Source organism: Camelus ferus, chromosome 5 (genome assembly GCF_009834535.1).
Source record: "Camelus ferus isolate YT-003-E chromosome 5, BCGSAC_Cfer_1.0, whole genome shotgun sequence".
Lineage (NCBI taxonomy): Eukaryota > Metazoa > Chordata > Mammalia > Artiodactyla > Camelidae > Camelus > Camelus ferus.
This window is the reverse complement of record NC_045700.1, coordinates 30287301-30310531: the sequence shown is the minus strand read 5'-3', so window position 1 is coordinate 30310531 and position 23231 is coordinate 30287301. Positions and strand designations below refer to the sequence as shown.

General features: G+C 37.7%; 1 protein-coding gene and 1 pseudogene across 1 annotated transcript in view; one reads left to right on the top strand and one right to left on the bottom strand.

Annotated features, from left to right (window-relative positions):
• The window catches only part of LOC116663621, a 544445-nt pseudogene that overhangs the window by 282621 nt on the left and 238593 nt on the right, over window positions 1–23231 (bottom strand).
• The window catches only part of NEB (nebulin), a 226036-nt gene that overhangs the window by 55748 nt on the left and 147057 nt on the right, over window positions 1–23231 (top strand). Inside the window, 20 exon segments of the mRNA XM_032479425.1 lie at window positions 538–849; window positions 1423–1629; window positions 2099–2203; window positions 2363–2470; window positions 3101–3412; window positions 4580–4786; window positions 7755–7859; window positions 8865–8972; window positions 10459–10770; window positions 10873–11079; window positions 11478–11582; window positions 12577–12684; window positions 15384–15695; window positions 15895–16098; window positions 19251–19355; window positions 20582–20689; window positions 21032–21343; window positions 21782–21985; window positions 22254–22358; window positions 22445–22552. Coding sequence (XP_032335316.1) covers window positions 538–849; window positions 1423–1629; window positions 2099–2203; window positions 2363–2470; window positions 3101–3412; window positions 4580–4786; window positions 7755–7859; window positions 8865–8972; window positions 10459–10770; window positions 10873–11079; window positions 11478–11582; window positions 12577–12684; window positions 15384–15695; window positions 15895–16098; window positions 19251–19355; window positions 20582–20689; window positions 21032–21343; window positions 21782–21985; window positions 22254–22358; window positions 22445–22552 — 3654 coding nt within the window.

Here is a 23231-nt window from a genome sequence, read left to right as displayed (position 1 = left end):
ATTAATTTTTTTTTGTTTAGTGGGGAGGTAATTAGATTTACTTATTTATTTATTTTTAGAGGAGGTACTGGGTATTGAACCCAGGACCTTGTGCATGCTAAGCACATGTTCTACCACTTGAGCTACACTCTCCTCCCTCAATAAACTAATTTTTATAATGGCTTTGCTGACGTTTACTCAGGGTTATGCTAATAGTTTATAAGGAAATGCAAATTAATAATGGAAACGGATAATATAGATACACCAAATCCTTAATAAACTTTTCAAGAACTTTTGAACAAATTCAAAGAATCTACTTAGGAATAATTGAGATATAAACTACAGTTTATTCCATTCTTATCCCCAGAGCAGATCTCAAGACCATCCATTGGAAATATTTTGCTCATTTATTTAAAAATACAAAAAAACACTAGATGTTACCAAGATTTAGACTGAATTTGGCTATTGCTTAATATGTGATAGAAATTCAGTTCAACACTTTAGTATTTCCTACAACTTACCTCATTAAACTTCTGTCTGCTCTTCTTTTTCACATAGTTCAAATATAAGGAGGCCTATGAGAAAGCCAAAGGCAAGCAAATTGGATTTCTCAGCCTTCAGGATGATCCTAAACTGGTTCACTACATGAATGTAGCCAAAATACAGTCAGATCGTGAGTACAAAAAGGGCTATGAAGCCAGCAAGACCAGATATCACACATCCTTGGACATGCTCAGTGTGACTGCAGCCAAGAAATCTCAGGAGGTTGCCACCAACACCAACTATAGACAACCCTTCCACCACTACACCCTGCTGCCTGATGCCTTGAATGTGGAGCACTCCAGGAACGCGATGCAGATTCAAAGCGATGTATGTAGCAGTCAGCAGATTGTTGGCATAGAATTAGTTATCCATTTCTAGTGGTGGGAGGGGAGGACTAGAAATCGGCAATTCCACCTACTCCATCCTAAAGCTGGTTGGACTCACTATAAATAGGGATTCTCTCCGGAATTTGGAGTTTTTGGATTTCACTTGTTTGAAATATATTCATACCTATACATATATTTTTTTTCCTTTGGTTATTTTATATATATATATGTTAAACTTTAGATACTGGACTCAATATGTTGATGTATTCTGTGAAAAACTAAGAGGTCCAAATGAGTGCAATACAGTATCCCTTCCAGTGCAAAATTCTGTTAAACTTTTTCCCCAAAAGTTAAAATTTTAAAGGAATTATTAAGTAGGATTTCCTGTTCAAAAGCACCATGAATACAATCACTTTCATAACTAATTTTTTTCTGAAAGATGGTAGAGAATAAAAAGCAGGTTATTCCTCCTGTCTCCTCATCCTTTTATTTTTCTTTTTGAAAATGAGCAAATCATCTGGCCAGAGAAACCCTGACTCTTTCTAAAATGAAAATTTCCTTTTTCATTGTAAAGAACCTGTACAAATCCGACTTCACCAACTGGATGAAAGGGATCGGCTGGATTCCGATCGAGTCGCTGGAGGTGGAGAAGGCAAGGAAAGCAGGAGAGATTCTTAGTGAGAAGAAGTACCGCCAGCACCCAGAGAAGCTGAAGTTCACATATGCCATGGACACAATGGAACAAGCCCTTAACAAAAGTAACAAACTGATCATGAATAAGGTAGGAAGTTCCCTGCGGCCTCAGCCTGAGAACCCTTGCAGTGCTCAGGCTGTTGAACTTGGCAGGGCCACCATGACCTTTGTCAGTATTGTCGTCTTTCTGATGACTGTGGCTGTGGTGATGGTGGGAGAGGGCAGAGTCTATAACCTTTGTCGTGTCTAGAGAGCTCTCACTTATACCAACCCCAGGCTGTCTGTCAACACCACGCTGAGTGTGTGACAGAACCACAAAACTCCACATAGTGCGAGGTTGGGGCAAATGGCATTTGTTTAAGTGAAAGAGGGCTCCCTTGTTTGATGATTTTTAAAATTGTGTGTCTAGTCTCATCAGCCCATCTTCCTGCTATTTCATCCACTTTCCAATATCAGATTTAATCTCTTCTACCGTGGAGACATGAGTCTCTTCCTCTTGTTAGCACACTATGTATTTGTCCTGCTGAACAATCACGTGCCCGCCTTTCTTGTTGTAGAGGCTCTACACTGAAAAGTGGAACAAAGACAAGACTACCATTCACGTGATGCCTGACACTCCAGACATTTTACTCTCGAGAGTAAACCAAATCACCATGAGTGATGTAAGTAAATTATCAACAACCACAAAAATGGGGAGAGGACGTTGAAGGGAACTACTGTTTGTGGAACATCTGTCTTTCCCATGCCAACCACTTCAAAATTGGGATCCACATTCTAACCCGAATAACAAGATGCTGGTGTGTTTCTGTTTCATCATTTAGAAACTGTACAAAGCTGGCTGGGAAGAAGAAAAGAAGAAAGGCTATGACTTGAGGCCTGATGCCATCCCAATAAAGGCTGCAAAGGCCTCCAGAGACATCGCCAGTGATGTAAGTGCTTCCACTAGGCCTTGTTTAGTCTAAACGAAAAAAGGGCAAATGAGCCAAGCTTGTGTGTACCCAGGAAGCTGCAGTCAGCTCTATCCAGGGTTGGTGGGTCCCTCATCCCCTGTAACACAAAACATCCCCCTTCACCCAAACCGAGGCCTCTCTGATCATTTGTTCATTATTTAATACGATAAATGACAAGGTCTTGTTAAAACGTGTTGCTTGTAGAGTGCTTAAGTTGTTTATGGAACTCTAAGCAAGCATAGGGATCTACACATTTTCCCAGAAGAGCCGTTACCAAGCTCTTTCCTGAATGTAAAGATGCACCATAAGAAACAGCCCTGTCTGCTGGTTACGCAGCTGAATGGGAAAAGGCTGCTCTCTAAATCTCCCTAAAACAACTTATTTACACATCTCTTTTATTAACCCTGAGATCATTTTCCCCCCATGGACTCAAGCCTGGCAAGCAATTTGAGGTTAAAGATTTTGCTCCCTGTCCCCCGCTCCCTCCCCACCCAACTCCTCCCTTTCCAAAGTTAGAGTAGCTGTGACAAAGCTAATGGCATCTAGTGAATTACGTTTGGTTCTCTTTCCTTCACTATCCTCATTACCATGTTTCTTTTCCATCCATAGTACAAATACAAGCAAGCCTATGAACAAGCCAAAGGGAAACAGATTGGCTTCCGGAGCTTAGAGGACGACCCCAAGTTGGTGCACTTCATGCAGGTGGCCAAGATGCAGTCAGACCGGGAGTACAAGAAGGGATATGAGAAGTCTAAGACATCCTTCCACACTCCGGTGGACATGCTCAGTGTGGTGGCAGCCAAGAAGTCTCAGGAGGTGGCCACCAACACCAACTACAGGAATGTGATCCACACCTACAACATGCTTCCTGATGCCATGAGCTTTGAATTGGCCAAAAACATGATGCATATTCAAAGCGATGTACGTTGACAGCCGCAACACTTGCAGAGCGTTTACTCTGGATAATAAGCAAATCGTGAATGACCATGAGTAATGACATTTTGAAAATCCTGACAGAAATTCATGTGTAATTGCCCAATGAGGTGTTTCATTTTTTTTTCACCTTAGGTTGAATTCACTTATTTATTTATTTTTAACACAAAAGTAGATCAGTTCTATCTACTGTTACTGTGGTGAGCGTTGGTGGATGATAGATTCAGCAATAGCAAATGAAATTTGGTTTCAGAAAGAATGTGTTGAAGGAAATACATCAAGCAGAGAGTCAGAGCATAAACTCCTGATTAAGGAGTAGGAGGTAAAGCAGAAAGTCAGATAAATTGGTAGCTACTTCCCTCACTCCCAACCAGCTCTCATTTCCAACTTTTTAATTGCCCATCTTACTGACTGATGAAGCAGTGAGGAGGTGATGGCTGAGGTCAGCTATGAGAATGGATGTGAGGAAGGTACAGGGAGTAAAAAGCCAAAAATTCAGCTATACAGGCCATTTGGTGGCTGGGTGAAGTGAATTGAAATTATGAACGAAATGTAGGCCACGCCAAGCCTGTAGTTCTTTTTGGAAATGTAAGAGCTGAGCTGTTAATTGCTGGGGAGGTACGTAAGTGCCCAAGGGAAAGCAACCAGGCTACAACTGTAGAGGGAAATGTCAGGATTGAGGGGAAAAATCGAAATTCACACAGAGTACCAGTGAGGTTTCTGGCGTACCTAAAGGAAGTTGTAACAGTGCTGGTACTCAAAGGCTTATAGCAAAAGAGAGAAATGAGGTCCCCCTAAGTCATCTGTTAACCAAGGGGGTGTGGGGATTTTTGTAAGAAGGTTATTCCAACATGGTCACCTTTCTTGATATAGTAACAGTCACATGGAAGATTGATCTATTTGGTATTTCTTAGTACTTTTTCTTTATGAAGGCGTTGAGTGAAACAAATGAATCACAAAGGTATTACTGCTTATTTTAAATTTCTCATGCAATGAAATGTGAAAAAGATCAAGTTTAGGGATGAAAGTAGTTAAAGGTGAATATACTGTTGGTTGAAAAGTTCCTGAAGTGGAACTTATGGAGTATTAAATACCTGCTCATGGTTCTTAGAAGATTTGGTTTCTTCTCACCCCCAAACGTTTCCTCTTTTGCAGAATGAGTACAAAGCTGACTACGCTGACTTCATGAAGGGTATTGGATGGCTCCCTCTGGGCTCCCTAGAGGCTGAGAAAAACAAGAAAGCCACGGAGATTCTCAGTGAAAAGAAGTACCGCCAGCACCCAGACACTTTGAAGTATTCCACCTTGATGGACTCAATGAACATGGTTTTGGCCAAGAATAATGCAAAAATTATGAATGAAGTAAGTCTTTCAATAATGTAGTGTTTCAGGGAGAAGCCAGGCATAGCTTACATTTGGTCTACAGGTTTTTTTTTTTTTTAATTTTTTTTAATGAAGTACAGTCAGTTACAGTGTGTCAATTTCTGGTGTACAGCAAATGTCCCAGTCATGCTTATACATACATATATTCATTTTCATATTCTTTTTCATTAAAGGCTATTGTTAGATATTGATATTCCCTGTTCTATACAGAAGAAACTTGGTTTTTTTTGTTGTTATTTGTTTTTGTTTTGTTTTTTGTTTTTTCAATCTATTTTTTAATATGGTGGCTAACATTTGCAAATCTCAAACTCCCAAATTTATTCCTTCCCACCCCCTTTCCCTAGTCTACGGGTTTTGATAACAGTTTTAGGGCTTCATAATTAATGTTTCCTCTACCTTGAAAAAGGGTCTTGTAGTTTAAAAAAGATAGAAATTAGTCCTAATAAATGTCCCCCTTCAAATGTTCAATGAACCACCTTACCCAATAGACATAACAAAATAAATATGGGCTCTTTCTTTTAATGCAAATTTTGAAAATGAGTCCCCTTTCTCTAAGGTGAATTTAGGTAGAAGTTCATGATGCTGAATCAGTAAATTGTAGGGCTGATAACAGCTGGGCATTGCAGCCCACCACTGCTTCCTTGCTCTTCTGATGGAATAAATGAAAACTCCTAGGTTATGCAGCTATAGCAGCTTTCCAAGCCAGGGTGTTCTGTTCTCTGGCAATCCTGAGAGTAATTGTTCTCCACTTGTAGTTTCTTGGATCCTTAATGATTCCAGCCCTCAGGAAAGCCATACTACATTTTTACCTTATTAGCCATAAGTTGATTTCAGAACCAACAAGCACATCAACCTTGGACATCCTTTTTTAAGCTACAAATGATAACATAATTGCAGCAACATTGGTTGTATTGTGTGGATCACAGTTATAAATGCAATTGGTCAGGGAAAAAAGGGGGAAATAATTTGGACCTGAACGTGAAATAGTTGCAGCAAATGATACAGAAAGATGAAGCTGTATTATGCTAAGTCTCTGAGTAAATCCTCTGGATTCCCCTGAAGGAGAAATTTGTCAAGATCAACCTCCTTGAAAAGGACTTGTCTAAACGACAAGACACAAATCTCAGTGCCTCTTTTAAGATTTAGAATTTAAACTGTCACAAACATATATTTATTTTTAAAATACTATTTTAGACAGTTCATTTTTTTTCAATGTTAAAGATTACCATTTTAGAATAATAATGCCAAGATGAGCCTCATAGAAATAGAAAATGCTAACACTGCGAGATATTTCAGTGATCATCAGGTTGAATCCCCTCATTACAGAGTTGAGGAAATGGTGGCCCACAGAGGCAAGGCACCTCCCTTAAAGACACACAGCAAGTCAATGACCTGGTCTGGACAAGAACCAAGACTCTGATGACTAACGATTGCTCTTTCCACTAGAATTGCACTGTCCAATACTATAATCACTAGCCATATGCGGTGATGTAAATCTAAATTAGAATTAAATAACAATAATAATTTAGTTTTTTGTTCACATTAGCTACATTTCGAGTGGTAGCCCAATGTGTCTAGGGGCTGTTGTGTCAAATGATACAGAACTTTTCCATCATTGCAGATAGTTCTGTTGGGTTGTGCTGGTCTAAAACCGAGACCAGAAAATTACCATTTTTGTCAGTAAAATTGTAACACAACCACAGCTATTCATTTGCAAATTGTCTGTGTCTGCTTTTGCACTTTAACAACAGAGTTGAGTAGTTAGTAACAGGGAGTCTGTGACCCACAAAGCCTAACGTAGTCACCGTCTGGCTCTTTACATTTACTGATCCCTGGTCTAGAAGAAGACTCCAGAAGTTTTGGTTTCATTTTTTAATCAAACCTGGCTAAAATGAAGAGACAGCATTTTTCAACTATAAGACTCGCAGAGATTAAAAAATTTGTGCTATCTATGGTATTGGCAAGGAAGTTAATGTAAACTTCTAATCAACAATTTTTGTCAATATTTGTTAAAATTAAAAATGCAGATGCCCAATATGTTTCAGAAATCCTTGTATGTGTGTGTGTGTGTGTGAAGATATACGTACATACATATACACAGTAATATTTTTCACAGGTTAGGATCTCCAAAAGGAGATGCTCAGCTAGAATTTGGAGTACAGGGCATTTTTCAGGGATCAGAACCTTTGGGAGGGAGGACAGGCAGGAGGGGGCCAACTGTGATACTGGTACTACGAAGCCTCAGCCAATGCCACAGAGGGTTGTTGAGCATGTATGGCCTGCCAGAAGTGTCCTGCAGTGGGCAGAACGGCCAGGCCTTTGTACCCCAACTTTGAAGAGTCCCTGGATGATCAGCAGGGAAGAGTGTGCTCTTGAGTAAGGGAGCAGGTGACAGTTTGGAGGTTGTCTGCCAATAGTTGGGGCAACAAGTCCAAGTCCTTCTTTGAATGGGTGTCTGGGTGGCGCATCTCTAGGCCCATCACATAGATAATGGTACCATTGCTTATAGTAGAAAGAAACTGGAAACAACAAATGTCTATCGATGGAGAACTGTTAAAATCAATTGGGTTACACTTCTTCATGGAATATTACAGCTCTTTAAATGAATGAAGTAAATTATTTTAAGGAAGTTAAAAGATGTCTAACCTATAATATTAGGTAACAATATAATCAAACATTATATATTATATGACCTCATTTATATTAAAAAAAAAAAGGACTCTCTGTGGACTTTAAAATAGGAGAACAGGACATTTTGCATTCCATCTTACAGACTCTACTGTCTTGTTTGAATGAGCACTTTTTCCTTTAACTTTTTTAAAAGTGAAAGCTAGTTAATAAAGATACATAAAATATTGAAATTTGTATACATTGATATATATGTACTATGTGACTTCCTTTTAAGATTTTAAATACTAACTTCTAGTATTTTTTTTTAACTTTCCAGCACCTCTACAAACAAGCATGGGAGGCTGACAAGACCAAAGTTCACATCATGCCTGATATCCCCCAGATTACTCTGGCAAAGGCAAATGCAATTAATATGAGTGATGTAAGTATAATTCCTTCCACTGCCATCTTTCTTTTCCACCTAGTTGACCCAGTAAAAATAAATTACATAATGTCTCTCAATTATGAGAGTGAATGTTTTGAACATAAGAGTGGGAATCCACAAAGGAGAATCTTTCTTTCTAATCTTGCTTTGCTAAGAGTAGGAGTAGAACTATTATGGGCCTCGGGCCCAGCAGTTAGGAATTTGAAGGACAGTGGGGATTTTGTTCCGGGGCAGGTATTTCTTATCAAGCTAACAGAATTAAAAAGAAGGGCTGAGGGGCCAGAAGCAGAGAAAAAGGAAGAGAGACTCCCAGGATTGACTTTCTTAGTCCCTCCACCGAGCTTTTGGGATGGCTCTACACAGGGAGTGTCAGGAAAAGTTAAATGGAAAGGGAAGATGAACATTTTGAAGAATTTAGGGCAATCCCCATTAGAATGTGAAACACTTTCTGTTAGAAAATGCATAGGTGTTTTATTTCACTTCCTTTCTTATCCTAATCATAGTTGCTAGGAAACCCTCAAATCCTACCAGTTTCTTTTTTCTTTTGTTCGTTTCAATTACACAGAGATTTGAGGTTGCAGACTTCCTTTTGGATTGCAGAATCCACACAATGATATAAATAAAAGTGTCAATTACAAAACAGTGAAGTCTTTTGATGTAAGAATATGGCTATTTTGTAGTCTTCTCTTGACTCTTATTTGACAAAATGCATCAATGAGAATCTACTGGGCTTTCCCATTTTTAAAAAACCATACTTAAAACCTAATAGAGACCAGTACCTTTTACTTTTTCTGGTTGTTTCTTGAAGATGTTCTAATTTGTAATATATTTTGTTTTCAAACACCGTTATGTTACATGTGAGAACATCCAGCCCTTGAATCACCCATGAAGCGTTCTCCTGCAAGATAAAAAAAAAGATGCTACAGTACCTGTTGACTCTTTTAAAATAATTCCAGGCTTTCCTATTTAGAAGAAAATGATTTCCTTTGCCTCTCTTTCCAGAAACTCTACAAACTTTCTTTGGAAGAGGCTAAAAAGAAAGGCTATGATCTCAGAACTGACGCAATTCCTATCAAAGCTGCCAAGGCCTCAAGAGATATTGCAAGCGACGTAAGTGCAGGGATGCAGTCACCTGGCTGGGGGCTTCTAATCTACCAAAATAATAAGGGCTGAGATCTAGAAAAACCAAATGGTTAAGACAGGGGAAAAATGCATACCTGCTAACAATAGCCCCGTTCTGTTCTGTGAATGTTTCTTAGCCTCTTTCTTGTGTTTTCTCTGGTATTTCTGAAGAAGCAGAATGCCAAACACATTATGATCACCTTGATGTCAGTTCCGTGACTCATGAGATCTGGGTGAATTTACTTTGAACTCCATCACCAAGGCTCTGGCCTGCAGAAGTCCAAAGCCCTTCACTAAGTTTTCTTAATGAAGACTTGGGTTGTTCTTGCCTCCTGCCTGTCAGGCTCTCTTCCTAACAGGGTGTCTTGCAGAGAGAGTGTGCTGGGATTGCCAATCTTTTGTGCTCATGATCGCTGATTATTAATCAAGAATTTTGCAAACCAATCATTAAACTGTTGGTAGCTTAACATCAGCCATAATGGGAGTATTGACACCACAGAAATTGGCAAACACTATCCATTAGGGCTTTCCCTCCCAGAGAGCTGCTGTGGCGACATACTACTGCTGTAACACATCACCTATATGAAACTCAATTCTTTCCTTTGGTTGTTTCCATGAGAAATCACTCACAGTGAGCATTTAATGATTTGGGGGTAATGGGAAGAGCACATTCAGAGCCCTCTTTCCTTAGCTGCCCCTCTCCATCATACTTAGTCTTTCCTCTTCCATTTCTGCTCTTCATCTTTCCTACCTAGCCATCCCTATCCCACTCCTACATTGTCCTGAGAACTCCACATTCTTCTCCCTCTGTTATGCTAGAGTTACATGGCTCTCCCATCTCCCAGCCCCTAACTTGCACACCAAAACGCACAAGAGACAGGCAGAATAAGAAGCTGTCCGTGTATCAGGATCTCCCCACTATAGGCAGAAGTTGGTGATAAATAGTCAAATCTCTTCCCCATTCTACCAGTATGGAGAGTTTTAAAAGGAGCTCCACAAATATAAAGCAACCCTCAAATGACACTGCATATTTCGTAACTGAGCTTATTTTCATCAAGACTGGCTAAATGACTTCTTAGGACAGCGTTAAGCTGCTTAGAACGTTCTGCTTTTTTCTCGTTTGCTGTAATCTTATCATTTACTGGAGATCTCTTTAACACTGCATGTGTGTAGAAGTCAGTGTGGTAGATCATCAAGATCTGGATTCTAATCCTTAGTGACCTTAGCAAGTCACTCACCCCTCTGGGTCTCAGCATACTCATCTATAAAATGGGAGCAGTAACAGTAACTTTGCTATCAACCTCACAAGGTGTAGTTGTGAATAACAAGTTACACAAATAAATGTGAAAAATGTGTTTTGTGAACAGCAGAATTCTATACAAACATCACTTTTTATGAGATACAGAATATTAACACTAGAATGATTTCTAGTCAAAGGAATTGCTCTGAATAAATATTCAAATTTTCTTTACAGTATAAATACAAACACAGTTATGAAAAGGAGAGGGGAAAAATGGTTGGTTTCCGTAGTCTTGAGGATGATCCCAAGTTAGTCCATTCCATGCAAGTGGCTAAGATGCAGTCTGATCGGGAGTACAAGAAGAACTATGAGAAGACCAAGACCAGCTACCACACCCCTGCTGACATGCTCAGTGTCACGGCTGCCAGGGATGCCCAAGCCAACGTCACGAACACCAACTACAAGCACCTGATCCACAGATACATCCTTCTTCCAGACGCCATGAACATCCAGCTGTCCAAGAATATGAATCACATACAGAGTGATGTAAGGCTCTATTCTTCCTGGGTGATGGTTGCATTCCTAGCATGAGAAGGGAGATCACAGTCTTTGATATGGTAAAGTAAAATTTGCTTCTTCTCTTCACAGAACGAATATAAGCAGGACTACAATGAATGGTACAAAGGGCTTGGCTGGAGTCCAGCTGGTTCTCTAGAAGTGGAGAAGGCCAGGAAAGCAACTGAATATGCCAGTGACCAGAAATACCGCCAGCACCCTAGCAACTTCCCATTTCAGAAGCTGATCGACTCCATGGACATGGTTCTTGCTAAGCAGAATGCTCATACCATGAACAAGGTACACAGAACAATTGTCCTTCCATACAGCTCTCAGGGAGGCAGGGCTAGCAGCCTCTGGTTTTGGTTTGGGAAATTTAATTTGGGCCCATCACTTCTCTGCAGTAGCAGATAGTACCAGAGCACGCCCCTACACCATTGTCTTCTGCTGCCTATCTCTTATTTTTATCTCCCTTCTTTTATCTCTCTTCTAATTAGAAATTATTTGTTCTTTTAAATTATTTTTTAAAATCTGAATTTATTTTTGATGTCTTTTCTGAATTTTATACTTTAGTTAGTAAATTAATATAATCTAATTCAAACTGAGTGCATTAAATACTGTTATATTTTTTCTTTCCTGTTGGTCCTAAAAAGTTATTCAAATTTTAAATGTCTGTTGTTTTTTTTTTAACTTCCTAGCACTTATACACTATTGATTGGAACAAAGATAAAACCAAGATTCATGTGATGCCAGATACACCAGATATTTTACAAGCCAAGCAAAATCAAGCACAGTACAGTCAGGTAAAACTACATAAAAATTTGGCTTGAAACTAATTAAACATATTAAATGATATGGTGATATCTAATTGATGTAAATGCTGAAGCAATGGAAATGAATGACTCAAACTGGTTAGCCTAGGGATGCTGGAAAATATGGTGGCTAAGAGCAAGCTCTTTGGCAGCAGTTCTGTATTCCCTGGAGGTAGGCACTGTGTCTGTTTTGTGTATCTTGGTACTCATTGTGCTTGGCACAGAGTAGAAAATCAATAAATAGTCGTGGAAAGAAAAAATTGCACCAAGCAGACCTGATATGAGCTTTGGTTTTGCCATTTATGAGTTGTATAGCATTGGGTCTAAACCTTCATGTCCTCATCCCTAAAACTGGGACCATAAAAGTACCTATGACATTGAATTGCTGTGAGAACCAAACGAGAAAATCCATGCAAGGTTCTCAGCACAGTGCCTGCCACATACTACGCACTGGATGACCTTTCAGCTAGTTTTATTATTATTTAGTTTTAACACACATGCATCCATTTAATGAATTTGATTCAGAAAGGTTAACTCATTTTTTGTACCTTACAAAAGGCATTTCATTATCTATTACTTTTCTCATTTAGGTAATTAAAATTTTGTTACCTGACTTTTTTTTTAAATCAGTTACTCTAACATCTGTGTTATAGTGAGCCTAGACCATACTTAACTGCATGGAAAAAGTACCTAATATACCTGATAAGACAATATTGTGTCCGAACAGAAAAGGCCATGCTCAGTTATACTACCAGGGGGCTGGGGAGAGGGTCTCAGAACAATAACAAAAATAAATTGAAGCCAGGTCACATGATGCTAGGTCAGTGCTCTCTTAAAAGCCTTGCTTTGTTTTTATCCATATCTTTAGAGATATGATAGATAATGTTAGAATCAGATGTCTACTCTTTAGGTAAACTTTTGCTCAATTATCTGAAGGGGTTTTCATATACACTGAATAATGCTAAATAATTTCTATAATTCTCAGAAACTCTATAAACTTGGATGGGAAGAAGCATTGAAGAAAGGCTATGATCTCCCAGTTGATGCAATTTCTGTACAGGCGGCCAAAGCTTCAAGAGACATTGCTAGTGATGTAAGTATAGTTTGACTTCTTTAAGGATATACTGTTACCCTGAATCAGGTACCTCAGTGCTGGTAACAATTTTTGCAGAAAGGCCATATCTTTCAACACGTAATGCTATGCCCTTCATCTTCTTCTACCCTCTTCACTCACTCTAAATTCACCCTTCTTTCTTGCTGATCAAATACCAAAAGAAGGGCTTCCTGAACAGAGACTGAGCCAGGGAAGCTACAAGATGCATTACACTAAGATGTTATGTTTCTAGACATTACAAAAGAACCAGAGATTTCTGTTTTCCTCTGCTTTCCTACAAATAATTTTCCTGTTTTCTACTTGTCTATTTTAGGCAAATTCAAAGTGCCAGATAATAAATAACCTCAACAACCTGTTGTTAATGGGCTTTTCTTTGCTCATATTTAAAATCAGCTGCAAATTCTTTTTATTCAGCCCATCCTTGTAGTTACATAATTATAATAAATTAGCTTAGGGTACAGAAAATACAGAAAGTTGTAGGAATTTAGACTTAAGATCCAGAGAACGTAACTTTCCCCTGGATATCTGGTCCAGAGTTCATAAAATAAGGATATTTGCTCTCCAAGGCAAGTTCTGTGTATGATTGGATAGGATAGTAAATTTGGTGAATTAACTGGATATAGTTTCTACTGATTAATTAAATTTTTACAAATATCTGACTTAGATATTCTTCAAATACAAAAACATATCATTTTGTTAACCCCAAAAATTAAACACAAAAAATTCAGGTTATAGGGAATAAATTGCCAGAATTTTATAGGGAAGTACACCCTCTTAATCAGAATCTTTAAAAGAAAACCAAACAAGGATTTGGTTTGGAGAGAAAGTGTTTCTAAAGGCAGAATTTGGCAATAAATTCTAAGAATATAAGGGAAGAATCTCTCTAGTTCTAGTTAAATCTGTGGTACTCCAGAAGTGTTGGAAAATTAATTAGATGATGTGTTTTTACCCACTCTCCAGCTTGCAGGTCAATACCTCATTAAAATGAATTGATATGGTGATGAATCTAAAGCAATAGTGATTCTTGAATGGTCCCCAGAAAGTAAACTCGTTTTCATTTAATGTTATGTGTTCATGTTATTTAATGTTATGTGTTTCCCATGAGGTAAAGATAGTTTCGGAACTGAAGAAATTGTGTCAGTACTTTCCTAACAACACCACATAATTTCTTTTCATGTGAATCTGTTAGAACCTCTTGAAATCTTACCCTAAAATTAAATTCAAATGAATTTCCCACCATTTTAGATTGTATCTCCTCTCAGTTCAAATGGTTCTTGCATCTATACAATTTAAGGAAATTAGAGCAATTTTTTATGAGTACTTAATAAGTTACAAGTGTAGAATTTAGAATTAGAAGATAGCATCAAAGTTATTTAATCCAATCTCCCACTCAACGTCCTACCTTCTCTCCATTCCAACAGGTAGTCATCCAGTCTCTGGAATACTTACAAATAAAAGAATGTTTGTGTTCTTCAGGGCAGGTCATTCCCTTGCTGGACCATCTTTACTCGACATGATCTATTTCCTTATTTCCAATTTAAACATGTTACTGATCAGCTCTGGGCTTTAGAACACCACAAAGTAGTGTTTTTCCTCTTTCACCTGACATCCCTTCAAACATTTCAAGTTTTTTAACTTATTCTCCTTTGGTTTCAGCTTTACAAGTCCTTCAGTCTTCTGATTGTTTGACTTGTGATTTATGTTTTCAAAACCCCTCTCAAAATAGGGTGCCTCAGAACTCAGTGTTATTTTCTTGTTTCATGTCAGGCCTAGTAAAGGAGTTTCTGATTTGCCTTTTTCTGTGCCCCTACGGAATCTCATAAAACTCTGCTTTTTTATAAGCAGTTTTTTTCAGATTGCCCACTTGGAGCTTACAGTCAATGTAAACTCCTGAGTGTTTCTAATACATAGCATGAAGCTGGGTGTCAAGAGAGAGTAGAACCTACTTCTGTGAAGTGTAATGTGCATTCAGCATCTTGCATCATGTAAATGCTATCATCTCCATCAGTATTATCATTCTTGTTATTGCCATCCAATAGTAATGCAGTTTTCCCCAGTTGAATCTAAATACTGAATTTCACTATTACTTTCTTACATTTATGTAGTTCTTTTTGACCCATCTTGGCAGTATGTAGAGATCTTGTGGAATTTTCTTTCTAATCTAACATATTGAGCTATTTTTATCCACATGTGCATGAAAATATGGATCCTGAACAGAACAACTTTATGTGACATAACTATATGGCAAACCACTGAAAAAAAAAAAAAAAAAACTTAGTGCTTAATAAATTACTCTACACCATTAGGCCTGTTCATCAAGTCCTGAATTTTCCCAAATTTTTTTTTTGCTATTCAGCCATACTTTTCCACCATTCCCAGAAGGATATCACAAGAGCTTTATCAAATACTACCCTGGAATCAGCATACACAGTGTCTAGCACATCTCAACATATATTTCTGCCTCTCACTGGATTTAATTTCTCATCATAACCTGTCCCGATACTCAGTGACATTATGTTTCTTTGGAAGTCTCCACTTAAGTTTTTACATTTCTCACTAAGTTAGTGTAGACATCTTTATTCTCATTTCAGTTTTGGAAAAGAAACATGCAAACAAAGCAAACAGTTTAACTTGACCTGTGTTTGTGTTAGTAAGAGAATTGTTTCCTCTGATTTCAGTTTAAATATAAACAAGGCTACCGCAAGCAACTTGGCCACCATATTGGATTCCGGAGTCTGCAAGATGATCCAAAGCTTGTGTTGTCCATGAATGTAGCCAAAATGCAGAGTGAAAGAGAATACAAGAAGGACTTTGAGCAGTGGAAAACCAAGTATACTAGCCCAGTGGACATGTTGGGAGTGGTGCTGGCCAAAAAATGTCAGGACTTGGTCAGTGACATAGACTATAAGAACTACCTGCACCAGTGGACATGTCTGCCAGACCAGAATGATGTTATTCAAGCTAAAAAGGCTTATGAACTACAGAGTGAGGTCAGTTTCTACTAAATCTCATAGTTTATGTATTACTTCATATCTCATATAAGTAGCCATTGAGTTGTAAAGAGACAGAGACTAAAAAGGTAAATTATTTTTGAATAGCAAAACTGTACTGTTTGCAATGCATAGAATCACTTGAGTCAAGGCTTGAGATGAGGATGGGATTTTGATGGCTTTTTTTGTATTTTCACAGAATTTGTATAAGTCTGACCTTGAGTGGCTGAGAGGCATAGGATGGAGTCCCCTGGGTTCTTTGGAGGCAGAAAAGAATAAACGGGCTTCAGAAATCATCAGTGAGAAGAAATATCGCCAGCCTCCAGACAGATACAAGTTCACCAGCATTCCTGATGCCATGGACATAGTTCTGGCAAAGACAAATGCCAAAAATAGGAGTGATGTGAGTAACTCTTTGGAAAAAAATAATAAATTATAGTGCCTGATACCCGGTAGGTACTCAGTAGTGTTTGCTTAGTAAATTAGCAGACTGGCACAGCATCACATCACACAGCACAGCACAGCACAGCACAGCACAATGTTTTATATTTGGTTCCTTCATTTGAATTATCAATTACCCTATACTGGATCATGTACAGACAGGTTAGTATCAATTTTTGTCACCCAAAGTTTGCTTGCTTATTTATTTATCTAAAGTGTAAACAGAAAACTATTGAACGTATATTTTTCTTTGAAACTTGAGTGCATTAAAAACCCAGATTTTGTTGGGGTAGAGTGTGTAAGAGGGAGACATTCTGAGTATCTTTCATAGGCACAGTGGAAATGTTATAATACTGAGTATATTTTCTGCCAAGTGATTATAATGCATTTTACTTAGCTGAATTATTTCCTTCTCCAGCATTGACACCAATGTCTGGCATGTAATAGGTGTTCAGTAAATTTTTGTTGAATAAAATACATAAAAGATATGTAGAGTAATTCTGTGCCGAGAAGTGAAATAGTACTCATCATTGCTCAGTTAAAAGCATAACCTTGAAAATTGTAGAGGGTTGAATTATGTGCACTGAGATTCTGGAGATGGTAAGAAAATTTAAATAGATGTATAATAATAATAACTCTTGGGACTTAGAAGGATCTAAATATATGTAACATGCTATATATTTTGTGTAGCTATGTATTTAAATGCTATATATTTTACATATATATTAGTTTTTATATAATATGCATAACCCATAATCAGCATATAATAAGCACTTGATAAATTGTAGCTCCTCTTTTCCCAATCAACCCCTCATAGACTTCTTACAAAGATCCAAAATTTATAGTAAATGCTGACCTGGCAGCTTTATTATGAATATTTGTATTTCCATTTCTTCTTTGTTTTTATGATAGCAATTTGAATCCAACAGGCTGACTAATAGAGCAACAAATTTATGCAAAATATTTCCCCATTTGAAATCAAAGCGTCTTACCTTTCCGTGAAACAGGGCTGTTTACAAAGCTCTGAACTAATATGGTGGCCAAGAGAAAAACCCTGGATCATGAAACTTAACATCAGTGTTTCAGGACAGACCTCCCCAGAAGTGTGTCTTGGTTACAGGATACCGATTTCCTCAGGCTTCAGGAGAGGGCCACCTGAGTCCTTGAACCTGCTGTCTCTCCTTCTGAGTGGACCAATACATGTAAACAGTATAAACAAATAGTAGAATTTCCTCTGTTTTCCATGAGGTGAAAGTGACACATGCCATTAAAGAAGTGGTCCTACTGAATGGGTCTCAACCAGGGACAATTTTTTCCCAGAAGAGACATTGGCAACACTCAGAGACCTTGTCAGTTGTCATAACTTGAGGGTGGCATGCTACTGAAATCTACTGGATGGAAGTCAGGGATGCTGCTAAACATCCCAGAATGTATAGGACAGCTCCCCCACAGCAAAGAATCGTCATGTTGTTGGCTATACAACGCCAATAGTGTTGAGGTTGAGAAACTCAAACTTTTCTTAATCAGAAATGTTAGTATAAAACCAAGATAAATGTCCATGGAATTTCACAAGCCTTGCTTTGTTGTAGCCCTGAAGGTCTTAATCGCCTTCTCTGGATTATAAGGACTATCGTAAACATGTTCAGGAAGGAGAAAAGTGCCAGCTCCACACATCCCACACTGCACACTTCAAAGGGAAGCTGACGGGTCCAAGAAACCAATGAGACTTTAAATTTTTTTGTATTGAAATAACTTCAGGCATACAGAAAAGTTGAGACATACAAATAATTTATATATGTGTGTATATACATTTATATATCTTCACTTTTTAGATTCCCCAATTGTTAGCATTTTGTCACATTGCCTTTTTTTCTCTCTCTCCCCCACTTCTTTCTCTTTCCCACGTGTGTGTGCATGTGTAAGTTGCTTCCTGATGCAACTCCACCCCTAAATACTTCAGTGTATATTTCCCCCAAACAAGAACATTCTATTGCATAACCACAGTGCAGTGATCAAAATCAGCAAAGTAGTGTTGAAACAATACTAGTCTACAGAATTTATTCAGTTTTACCACAAGGGTCCTTTATACCAAGTAAAAAATATTTTCTGATCCAAGAACAGACCAAGACCACACGTTGAATTTACTTGTTATGTCTTTAGTTTCCTTTAATCTGAACTGATTCCTCACTTTTGTCTTCCAAGTCCTTTGCATTTGTGAAGAACACATGCCAATTGTTTTGTATAACCTCCCTAAAATCGGGTTTGTCTAATGTTTCCTCATGAGTAGATTCAGGTTTCATATTTTTAGCAGGATAGCACATGTTGCATCCTCCTCCATACATTGTATCAGGAGGCATATGACAGCAATTTGCCCCATTACTGATAATTTTAACTTTGACCACTTGGTTAAAATGATGTCACCAGGTTTCTCCACTGTCTAGTTACTATTTTATCCTTTGTAATTGATGAGTATCTTGTGGGGGAATTCTCTGACAATGTAAACATACTGTTTTTCATCAAACTCTAACCTCCTAGTTTTAGTAAGTCAATGAGATTTTTATCTGAATCCTCTTCTGTTAAGGAAAGACAGGATGACTCTGGAACATACAAGAGATTTTTGATAAATCTCATGCAAAATCCTTTGGTGGAATTCTAATCCTTCCCAAATAATTATGTGATGTAACTATGTAATAAATCAGATAGGAAATGAGACTCCCTAATTCCTAGACACACCCCGAATATGTCATCTTTTCAGAAGTTATAAGGACTGTCTCCCAATTAAACACCGAGGGAAACTTTTAATCCCACAGATGGAGAACTCCTGCCCTATTTGATGATATTGGCAGAGGCTTTAATAACTTGTGTTGATTTCTGACAGGCAGGATTATCTGTAACTTTGAAAAAGTGATCCATAATTTATATTTTGGAAGACAATTATGTCTCAGATAAGTCAAGAAATACTGTCTTTTCTGCTTGGAAAGGCTGTTATCTGCTTATACTATTAATTATGCTGCTTAAATTAGATTGACCTAAATTAAGTAATACTGTTTGGAGTTAACGATGCCATTTGCTAATCTAACAACACAACTGGAAAATTCTTATTTCTCATTTTAGAGACTTTATAGAGAAGCTTGGGACAAGGACAAGACTCAAATCCACATCATGCCTGATACACCTGACATTATTCAGGCTAAAGCAAACTTAATTAATACAAGTGATGTAAGTTTCCAAATTCAGCATGTGTTTTTACAAAACTCATTTTAATTGCTTCTAAGGCAGCGAATTTATTTGGAAGTTGTTTTAAATGCTTGAATCATTTTAATTAATAAACTACATGTGACTTAGAGTCCTCGTTTAGTGGGTTTTAGATTGAATGTCAAAATAATTGGCACTCTGTATCTCAGACAGAGTTGGGGGCGGTGCTCTCTGTTCCTTGTAGCCCATTACTACGCATATCACCACAATGTAGTGGTCTGTATAGTTCTTCCCTGTGAGGATAGGAATTCCTTGTGGGCAGAGACAATTTGTATTGGATCTGTAGTGGTTAGCTAACATAGTGCCTGACACACATGAAATTCAATATAATTTTGAATGAATAAGCATAAGAAACCCATGCAGGAGAATTTCATTTTTATTCTTTATTGTCATCATAGCATAATCTCCTGAAATTTATAGATGTAAAAACCAAATATTTTAAAGACAAATTCTAAACTCTAATACAAAGACTTTAGCATTAGGTAATGTACCGGAGTGATGACACAAAGGACTAAAATATAAAAAAGTCTACAATCAAAAAACACTGTACACAATCTGGTTTCTGGATAAAGTGCATTAAATTATATTCTCAATTATTTAATTACATAACAAATCTGAAGATGCAAATTATATCGCTTAAGCTTTTCAAGTTCAATATTTAAACTTTCCTCAAAAAATGTTACATTTAAAAAACTATGAAGGACTTTGTTTCTTACTTACAAATGTGGACCCTACTTTAGACAGCCCTATATTGTGAGATAGACTCTATTTCACAACATATTAGCTACATGGAAGAGGTAAACTGTTAAGTGTGATTTTTCCCCACTAGAGGTGTTAGACTGAAAGGCATTGCTCTTTTCTAACAAAAACTTCCAATGGAACACTCAAAGTTAATTGGAAAACAGCACCTAAGTGATATTTCATTTCTCTGTCAATTTGCTTCTGACTCATTCTCATAAATACTTGGGAAGAGCTGATATTGAATTTTGTTGATCTAGTAATTAAAGGGCTTTAAAGTTTAAAACAGGATCATCAGCAATCAATGGGCATAATTTCCAATTACACTTGAGTATTCTAGAGCACGGATACTAGTCTCATGAATTCTTAAAATATTTAGCACATTGGATTCATTAGGCTGCAGACGTTTATGGAAAATAGTTTTCTTCAAAGTGATATTCACCTCTTAACAGAAACTCTACCGAATGGGTTATGAAGAGCTGAAGAAAAAAGGCTATGATCTTCCCGTTGATGCCATACCAATCAAAGCAGCAAAAGCATCTCGAGAAATCGCCAGTGAAGTAAGACTTTATCCCTTGTTTATATTGATTAGATTGCAATTTTCACTTCAAAGCGGTCTCAGTTTAATTTTAAATTGAACGGAGTCTGCCAAGTAACAAATTAAAACAGAGTAAAATGATCCCAGAGATGTTGTCTAGGATGAGGATGAGCTCAAGGCTGCATTTATTATGTATGGAATTTTTAGCTGGATTTAGCCTTTAATCTTTCATATCAAAGAAGCCTTAAATCTGTGGCTCTCTAAGCTTAGTGAAATATTTGGAATTAATGTGCTTTGTAATTTGCCACAAAGATGGTAACATAAGTTAATTTTGAAAGAAATGAGACATTTCTTTTTCCTTTAGTACAAGTACAAGGAAGGTTTTCGCAAGCAGCTTGGCCACCACATTGGAGCCCGGAACATCGAAGATGATCCCAAGATGATGTGGTCCATGCACGTGGCCAAGATCCAGAGTGACAGGGAGTACAAGAAGGACTTTGAGAAGTGGAAGACCAAGTTCAGCAGCCCAGTGGACATGCTGGGAGTGGTGCTGGCCAAGAAGTGCCAGACCTTGGTCAGTGACGTGGACTACAAGAATTACCTGCATCAGTGGACGTGCCTCCCTGACCAGAGTGACGTCATCCATGCTAAGCAGGCCTATGACCTCCAGAGCGATGTGAGTCTAAGATTTTCCTTTGGTCAACAAAGCACAACATCTGCTTTCCTAAGTATCAAAGTTCCTCCAAAGTGAGGCGAGTTGAGTTCATACAACTGAGTTCTTTTTCCCTGGACTAATGGCCGTGCTCTTTCTGGTCACCAGAAATCTGGGAGCATCATTATTCCACAAAGAGAGAACCAGTAAAGCACCCATTGCTTTGGTGGAAGCCTCTAGATTATTGATCTGGAAGAGTTGGGTCGTTCTCTATGTTTTGCTGTTTAAAATGTTTTTCAAAATATGTCTCTAATTTGCATATTTTGTTGATTTACATGACATACCAAAATTTTTAAATTTCCCAAGAATTCAAGCATTGAAATATATACTAATATAAAATGTGTATTCTTTAGGGGGATATTGTTATGCTTGTGTTTAGTAGTTAATCACTTACAATTTCAGAATTTGTACAAGTCAGACCTTCAGTGGCTAAGAGGCATTGGCTGGTTACCTACTGGCTCTCTTGAGGATGAGAAGAACAAGAGAGCTTCCCAGATTCTGAGTGACCACATTTACCGTCAGCACCCAGATAAATTCAAGTTTTCCAGTCTCATGGACTCCATCCCAATGGTTTTGGCAAAAAACAATGCTATTACCATGAACCATGTAAGTTCTTTCTTTACTTGAGGAGGGTATTAATTTTTGTATGGCTGTGTGTAAACACTGAGATCTGTTTCTATAAAAGAAAAATCACATTCAATTCTTTGGCTTGGTATTAAGTGGGTTTTAGTAAGTGGTGTGCTTCTTATTGACATGAGACATCTATACCTGAAGGTGTCACAGGTACCAACTCACAGAGCAGACTCTTTACTCTCATTAAGAGCCAGATTTATTACTGGCCTGTACTAGTCACATCTTTTTTTGTTTGTTTCAGCATCTCTATACAGAAGCTTGGGATAAAGATAAAACCACTGTCCACATTATGCCAGACACCCCTGAAGTTTTACTAGCTAAACAAAACAAAATAAATTACAGTGAGGTAAGCAATATATTCATGGTGCATAATATGTTTTTCTTACACTGCACTTTATAAATCAAACTTACAACGATTTATGTCTATTTCAGAAACTATATAAACTTGGCCTAGAAGAAGCCAAGAAGAAGGGCTATGATATGCGGCTAGATGCCATTCCCATCAGGGCGGCCAAGGCCTCCAGAGACATTGCAAGTGAAGTAAGTGCACCTGAAGTGTTCTTTGCCTCAGCTTTGGCTCAAAGATTCCTTTCCTTCTCAAGGTTATGTACTTGAGCAAGTAAACTATGAGATTAAGGTTCTAGCTGACAGTTTTTTCTAAGTAAATAGTTTTAAAAAGTGATAATGAAACTCTCAACATAAAGGCTAACTTCTAGCTATGACGGAGTCCATAGCAATGTGTATTTCAAAATATTGTCCATTTACTGCTAAACAAAAGCATTGGATACTTGACTGTAGCTCAGACAGCTCTTGACTTTACCACATGATGTATTCTTATGTATAACTAAACTCATGGTAGGATTCTTTCCAAACCCGTTCCCTGTGAACCAATGAACTTACAAGGGCTGAAGCAATGGGAAACATTATTCAAAGTCCAACCATCCACGTGCACCGTGTTTATCTCTGCATCCTGTGATTGGTTACAGACGTTTACTTTCCCTACAAGATGGATTTGCTCACATTTCTAGGAACTTTTATCCTTCTATTTCTTTTGTCCATGAAATCAGAAGTATATTTTCCCTTTATTTCCAAAATATGGAAAGTAACCATCATCCTTTAAAAATAAATGTTTAACAATTGCAGAAAAGTTAAAAGTATAAATATATATCAGTATAATGAAATACCAGTTGCCATTAAAATTCACATTTGTAGGGAATAC